General features: G+C 46.7%; 1 protein-coding gene across 1 annotated transcript in view; it reads left to right on the forward strand.

Moving 5' to 3' along the window:
* The window catches only part of LOC106532134 (disabled homolog 2-interacting protein), a gene marked incomplete at both ends in the record, with an annotated part of 17367 nt that extends 9325 nt beyond the window's left edge, over positions 1–8042 (forward strand). Inside the window, 11 exon segments of the mRNA XM_014028143.1 lie at positions 279–487; positions 707–851; positions 2643–2787; positions 2872–3108; positions 3212–3401; positions 6144–6379; positions 6611–6702; positions 6785–7255; positions 7335–7606; positions 7683–7796; positions 7920–8042. Of these exon segments, the coding sequence (XP_013883597.1) occupies positions 279–487; positions 707–851; positions 2643–2787; positions 2872–3108; positions 3212–3401; positions 6144–6379; positions 6611–6702; positions 6785–7255; positions 7335–7606; positions 7683–7796; positions 7920–8042 (2234 nt within the window).
* Positions 8043–8243: the final 201 nt, after the last annotated feature.

An 8243-nucleotide genomic window follows, 5' to 3' on the forward strand; every position in this document is an offset into this window, starting at 1 on the left:
CTCAGATGTTTACTCAGATGTTTGCTCAGATGTTTACTCAGATGTTTGCTCAGATGTTTACTTAAATGTTTGCTCAGATGTTTGCTCAGATGTTTGCTCAGATGTTTACTCGGATGTTTACTCAGATGTTTACTCAGATGTTTACTCAGATGTTTACTCAGATGTTTACTCGGATGTTTACTCGAATGTTTACTCGGATGTTTGCTCGGATGTTTACTCAGATGTTTACTCAGATGTTTACTCAGATGTTTACTCAGATGCTTTCATTTGGTTTGTAGGGAAGTCGTCGGTGCCGACGGTTCGGGTCAAAGCCCGGTACCAGAGCATTGTCATCTTGCCCATGGAGCAGTACAAAGAGTTCGCCGAGTACATCAGCGCCAACTACCTTCTGCTGTGCTCCACCCTGGAGGCCTCCATCAGTCTGAGAGCCAAGGAGGAGCTGGCTGCTGCTCTGGTGCACATCCTCCACAGCACCGGCAAGGCCAAGGTACGTAGCTCCACCCACTGTGATAAACTCCGCCCATTGTGATAAACTCCACCTATTGTGATAAACTCCACCCACTGTGATAAACTCCACCAACTGTGATAAATCCACCCACTGTGATAAATCCACCCACTGTGATAAACTCCGCCCACTTTGATAAACCCCACCCCCACCGTTCAAAGTCTGACACCTGTCCAAATCACCTGTGTTTGTTTTGTCCAGGACTTCCTGACAGACCTGATGATGTCAGAGGTGGATCGTTGCCGTGACAATGACCAGCTCATCTTCAGAGAGAACACACTGGCGACAAAAAGCATCGAGGAATACCTGAAGCTGATTGGACAGAAGTACCTTCAGGATGCCCTCGGTACACACACATACACACACACACACTCTGGTCACACTATTTTTCTGTATGTCTGCTAACTTTGTGTCATGTTAGCCATTCATACATGAAAATGTTCAGCTCATTCAGTGAAAAGATGTTGACTTTTGATTTTTGTAACTTTTATACTTTTTAACAAATTTACCTTTATTTACAGTTATTTTCTCCATACCATTAGTAAGAATAGCTAGAGTTCTCTATAAAGTACCTGTGACATCAATTTTTTATAATAAACATGAATGCATTTTTGGAAAGATAACATTGATAAAATATTGCAAAACTAATTTCACTCCGCTGAGATGAACAGTTGTTTAGATATTTGCATGTGAAGAAACAGGAAGTGATGTCAGAGGGGAATGTCTGCATGTAAACAGAGCGTTGTTACAACAGCTAACAACAGACTGTAGAGAAGAATCTGATGTTTATTTAGATTATTTTGAGTTTCTATCAAAGAGAGATGAAGAAGAGTTAAAGTTTAGATAGTATTGTTTTAATAAACAAAAACCAGAGTTTATTTTATGAAAGAGTTCCCCTTTCATGTCACTTCCTGTTTCACTTTGGCTGAGCCAAATTCAAAAGAAAATAGGCCAGTTATGAGACAAAATGTGTAAAATCATGTGTCCTATACCAATTTTCTTAAGAATAAATGTTTTTTGACTTTCTTTATATGAAGAATAGGCATGTCACAGGAACTTTAAACAGTACTTTATGAAATCTTTAGAAAACTGGCTATATTTGTTGGTGTTTTTTAAGCTATTTTTCTTCTTCTTTAGTTGCTTTTACTTTTTAACTACGATTCTGTCACTTCTATATAGTTTTTGCTACATTTCACCAACATTTTATACATGTAGAGTTTACCTAGCCTTTTGTACTTTTACCTTTTAGCAGGCCTTTTGTTGTTTTTAGTTCTTAACTAGGTTTTTGTGTTACTTTTGGGTTCTAGCTAACAGCTTTACAGCTTTTTTCTATCATTTTGTTACTTTTAGCTCTTAGCTATCATTCTTCTACTTTTAGCTACCTGTTTGCAACTTTTAACTTTAAGCAAGGTTTTAATCATTTTAACCTTTAGCTATACATGCCTTTTAACTATATGTTTGCTAATTTTAGCCTGTAGGTAAATTTAGCTGCTTTTAATTAAAGATTTTCTGCTTTTAGCTTTTATTTATTGTTTTGCAACTTTTAGCTTTAGCTAGCCTGTTTCTATGATTAACTTTTAGGCTAATGTTTAGCTACTTTTAGATTTAAGCTAGCTTTTAATATCTTTAGCTGTAGCTAGGTAAATGCATCCTTTACCTCTCATTCTGCTACTTTTACCTTGTAGTTTAATTTAGCTGTTTTTAGTTAAATATTTACTTACAGTATAGCTATGTATTATTATTTTTGCAACATTTAGCTTTTAATAGCCTTTTGCTTTAATTAGCATTTAGGCTAGAGTTTTGTTATTTTTACCGTTAAGCTAGCTTTTAATATTTTTAACCTTTTAGCTAGATAAATGCAGCTTTTAGCTATCCTTCTGCTATGTTTAGCCAGTGTTTAAATTTAGAAACTTTTAGTTAAAGATTTGCTAGATTTAGCTTTTAACTATTGGTTTGCAACTTTTAGCTTTAGCTAACCTGTTGCTATGTTTAGCTTTTAAGCTAATGTTTTGCTATCGTAGCTCACACTGCATTTATGCAGAAATTAAATTTTCCTCTTTTATTAAAATACTCCAAAACTCCATGTCAATCAATGTATTGTGTGTGTTTGTGTTTATGTGTGTTTGTGCGAGCTCAGGTGAGTTCATCAAAGCTCTGTATGAGTCTGATGAGAACTGTGAGGTGGACCCGTCTCGCTGTGCGACCTCTGACCTTGCCGAGCACCAGGCTAACCTGAGGATGTGCTGCGAGCTGGCTTTCTGCAAGATCCTGGACTCCTACAGGTGAGCAGAGGTGCGCACAGGTAGGCACCACTCACACAAGCGCCCGATGTTTACGTCAGTGTGTGATATGCTCCGCCCATTCAGGGTGTTCCCGCGGGAGCTGAAGGAGGTGTTTGCATCGTGGCGTCAGGAGTGCAGTAACCGCGGGCGACCGGACATCAGCGAGCGCCTCATCAGCGCCTCTCTGTTCCTGCGCTTCCTGTGCCCGGCTGTGATGTCACCATCGCTGTTTGACCTGATGCAGGAGTACCCCGACGAGCGCACGGCGAGGACGTTGACCCTCATCGCCAAAGTCATCCAGAACCTTGCTAACTTCAGCAAGTACGCTGAGGCTTTTATTGTGAAGGAGCTGAAAGGCTTTTACTTTGTGCATATTGTCTTATGTATGTTACCTGTCTGTGTGACCTGTCACCTGTTGCTGCAGGTTCGGCACTAAAGAGGAGTACATGCTGTTCATGAACGACTTCGTGGAGCGGCAGTGGAGCAGCATGCAGCGTTTCCTGCAGGAGATCTCCAACCCTGACGGGTTGAACCACACCGCCGGCTTCGATGGATACATCGACCTCGGCAGAGAGCTGAGCAGTCTGCACACCCTGCTGACCGAGCTCGACCAGGTAACACACCTGACCAGGTAACACATATGATCAGATAACACACCTGACCAGGTAACACATATGATCAGATAACACACCTGACCAGGTAACACATATGATCAGGTAACACACCTGAACTGATAACACACCTGGTCAGGTAACACACCTGAACTGGTAACACACCTGAACTGGTAACAGACCTGATCAGGTAACACACACAATCAGGTAACACACCTGACCAGGTAACACACACAATCAGTTAACACACCTGACCAGGTAACACACCTGACCAGGTAACACACCTGACCAGGTAACACATATGATCAGATAACACACCTGACCAGGTAACACATATGATCAGGTAACACACCTGAACTGGTAACATACCTGATCAGGTAACACTGACCAGGTAACACACACAATCAGGTAACACACATGATCAGGTAACACACCTGACCAGGTAACACATATGATCAGGTTACACACCTGGTCAGGTAACACACTTGAACAGGTAACATACATGATCAGATAACACACCTGACCAGGTAACACATATGATCAGATAACACACCTGATCAGGTAACACACCTGAACTGGTAACACACTTGTTAACACACCTGAACTGGTAACACATATGATCAGATAACACACCTGACCAGGTAACACATATGATCAGGTAACACACCTGATCAGGTAACACACCTGAACTGGTAACACACCTGGTCAGGTAACACACCTGAACTGGTAACATACCTGATCAGGTAACACTGACCAGGTAACACACACAATCTGGTAACACACCTGACCAGGTAACACATATGATCAGATAACACACCTGACCAGGTAACACACATGATCAGGTAACACACCTGGTCAGGTAACACACCTGAACAGGTAACACACCTGATCAGGTAACACACATGATCAGGTAACGCACTTGGTCAGGTAACACACCTGAACAGGTAATACACCTGAACTAGCAATGCACCTGACCAGGTTACACACTTGTCCCAACATGCAACATATCTGAAAAGGTAACGCAGCTGACTCAACAGGTAGCACACTTGATCAGGTAACCTAACAAGTAACACAACTGACCCAGCAGGTAACATGTCTACTTTAACAGGTAGCACACCTAGTTAGGTAACAAAAATAACTTAATTTAACTGATCTAACACATCAAACCAGGTAATGCACCTGACCCAACAGGTAACACACCTGAACTGGTAACACACCTGCCCCAACACGTAACATGCCTGACCCAACAGGTAACATACCTGACGAAACAAGTCACTCAGCTGACCTAACAAGTAAAACACCTGACTCAATAGGTAGCACACCTGATCAGGTAATACACCTGACCAGGTATTACACCTGACCAAGTAACACACATGACCAGGTACTAAACCTGACCAGGTAACACACCTGCTCCAATACGTAACATACCTGACCTAACAGGTAACATACCTGACATAACAAGCTACTCAGCTTACTTAACAAGTAACACACCTGAGGAGGTAACACACCTACTCAACAGGTAACACACCTGTCCCAACATGCAACATCATGTCTGAATAGGTAACGCAGCTGACTCAACAGGTAGTATACCTGATCAAGTAACCTAACAAATAACACACCCGACCCAACAGGTAGTACACCTGACCCAACAGGTAACACACCTGAGTCAACAGGTAACACACCTGGGTCTACAGGTAGCACGCCTGATCAGGTAGAACCCCTCACAAGACAGATAACACACCTGGATCAACAGGTAAAACACCTGACCCAACAGGTAACACAGCCGACTCAACAGGAAGCACACCTGATCAGATAACATAAAAAGTAACACAACTGACCCAGCAGGTAACATGTCTGATTTAACAGGTAGCATACCTGTTCAGGTAACAAAAATGTCCAGTTAACTTAACTGACCTAACACACCAAACCAGGTAATGCACCTGACCCAACAGATAACACACCTGACCAAACAGGTAACACACCTCGGTCAACAGATAATACACTTGACATTAACACACCAGAGTCAACAGGTAACACACCTAGGTCAACAGGTAACACACCTGATGGTAACATACCTAAGTCAACAGGTAACACACCTAATGGTAACACAACTTGGTCAACAGATAACACACCTGACATTAACACACCAGAGTCAACAGGTAACACACATGACGCTAACACACCTAGGTCAACAGGTAGCACACCTGGGTCAACAGTAACACACCTTACAGTAACACAGCTGGCAGTAACACACCTAAGTCAACAGATAACACCCCTGACGGTAACACACCTAGATCAATAGGTAGCAAACCTCGGTCAACAGGTAACACACCTTACGGTAACACACCTGACGATAACACACTTAAGTCAACAGGTAACACACCTGACCCAAGAGGTAACACACCTCGGTCAACAGATAACACACCTGACATTAACACACCTGAGTCAACAGGTAACACACCTTATGGTAACACACCTGACAGTAACGCACCCAAGTCAACAGGTATCACGCCTTACGGTAACACACCCAAATCAACACGTAACACACCTGACAGTAACACACCTGACAGTAACACACCTGACCCAACAGGTAACACACCCGACCTTACAGGACCTGAGTGGTAATCCATCCTACTTTCTTGTACATCCTTAAAACTCTGTCTCTCTTTTTGACTGTCTCTGTCTACCTGTCTCTACCTGTCTCTCTCTCTCTCTCTCTACCTGTCTCTACCTGTCTGTGTCCAGTCCTGCCTGTCAAAGCTTGGGCCTCTTCCTCGGATCCTCAGAGACGTGTCCACGGCTCTTGCGCACCCGGGGGGCATGGTCAGTGCTGGGGGCATCTCAGTTTCCTCCCCGGAGCCTCAGCGTGTGGTGTCTCCGCCCCCTATGTCTCCGCCCCCTCTGTCTCCGCCTCTTTCGCCTCCTATGGCAGCCTGTAATCCCTCTGTTGGCCTGCAGGGCGGAGTGGGACTGGATGGAGGGTTAGCATCAAGAACAGATTGTTTCTGTGGTGACCAATCACAGCTGATCAGGGGCAGGGCCTATGCAGATGTTGTTTACTTCCATGAGTTTTTTTTTTCTGTTTGTCTTGAACAGAAACTGTAAATATTCAAATTACATAAGTAAACGTATAAAAATATAAATACTTAACCCAGATTTGCTCAGGCGCTAACCATTAGCGGCGTTCACTTCCTGTTTCTGTTTGTGTGTAGTTGTGTCGACTTCACCAGACTTCCGTCTCCGACTCCAGAGAACAAGGATCTGTTCTTCGTCACTAAAGGATCCAGCCTGCAGCCTGCATCAGGTGACCTTTGACCTTTCAACCAATCAGCTTCCTTTGACCTCACTGTGACCTCTGACCTTCCCAATGATGTCATTTCCTGCAGGCATGCGAGGGTCCCCAGCTCCGAGTTCGTCGTACTCAGAGCCAAACGAGAACGAAGCGGCGTTTGAAATGACCAACGGTGGTCGGAAGGAGGGGGCGGAGCTTGCCAACGAGAGCCGCAGTCTGTCTCTGGTGGACCTGCAGGACTCCTCCCCCAGCGAAGGCCTCGACGACGGCCAGTGGCAGCGAAGGACGGGGCTCCTCCCCCTCTCCTTTCAGAACCCCGTCTATCACATGACCACCACGTCGCCCCGGCAGCCACAGCAGCAGCAGACGGATGCCACGCCCTCGGACGGCTCGGTGGGCTCGCAGGGAATCCCCGAGGACAAAGGCGCCGTGGCGGCCAAGCCGGCGTTCCTCACGCAGATGTCTGTGGGCATGGGGGGCGGCGAGCGCATGTCGGCCATGTCGAGCAGCAGCAGCGGGGAAGAGTATTCCCGACGGGCGCTGTCTCTCACCGAAACGCTCACAGGTGGGTTAGCTCCGCCCCCCAGGTTTCAGATAACAAACTCAGATCTGATCATGTGACTTGTGCCATCCCTCCCCAACAGGAAGCTCCGCCCCCCCGCGGCAGAACTCCTCCGGTCCTCAGAGACGCATCGATCAGCCTCCGCCGCCGTCCTCGGCTCCTCCCTGTCCTCCTCGAGGCCGCACCCCTCCCAGCATGCTGAGTGGCGGAGGCTCCGCCTACCCGCCGCGCCCCGCCTCCGGCAGCATGATGTCGTCCAGTCCCGACTGGCCGAGCGGCGGTCCGTCGCGGCTCAGGCAGATGTCCTCGTCGTCCAAAGGCGACAGCCCGGAGAAGCAGCGGCCTGCCGCCAAGGTAGCCAGCCTGTTGCCATGGTAAACAGCCTGTTCAGGTGTGTTCAGGTGTGTTCAGGTGTGTCTGTGGTCCTCAGGCTCCGTCTCCCTGCGCGTTGGACCGGACCGCCGCCTGGCTGCTCAACATGAACTCTGCTTCCTCCTACGGCGAGACGGAGGACGACCGTCATGACGACGCCCTGGTGGAGAAGGTGAGGAAGACGTGCTGCCTGGTTCTGACTTGGTTCTGACCCGGTTCTGACTTGGTTCTGACCCGGTTCTGACTCGGTTCTGACTTGGTTCTGGCCCGGTTCTGACCCGGTTTGTGTTTTCAGTACCAGCAGGAGATCGCTCTGCTGCAGGAGAAGCTGCGTGTCGCCTCCATGCGACAGGAGGAGTGTGAAGCTCGTCTCCTGGTCCAGGATCAGCAGAACCAACGCATGCTGCAGGAGTACCAGGTCTGAGACTCACCTGACATAACAGGTTCACCTGTGCAGGGGCCTGGTCACATGACTCACCTGAGATAACAGGTTCACCTGTGCAGGGGCCTGGTCACATGACTCACCTGAGATAACAGGTTCACCTGTGCAGGGGCCTGGTCACATGACTCACCTGGTATAACAGGTTCACCTGTGCAGGGGCCTGGTCACATGACTCAC

This window comes from Austrofundulus limnaeus, unplaced genomic scaffold (genome assembly GCF_001266775.1).
Source record: "Austrofundulus limnaeus strain Quisiro unplaced genomic scaffold, Austrofundulus_limnaeus-1.0 Scaffold720, whole genome shotgun sequence".
NCBI classification, from domain to species: domain Eukaryota; kingdom Metazoa; phylum Chordata; class Actinopteri; order Cyprinodontiformes; family Rivulidae; genus Austrofundulus; species Austrofundulus limnaeus.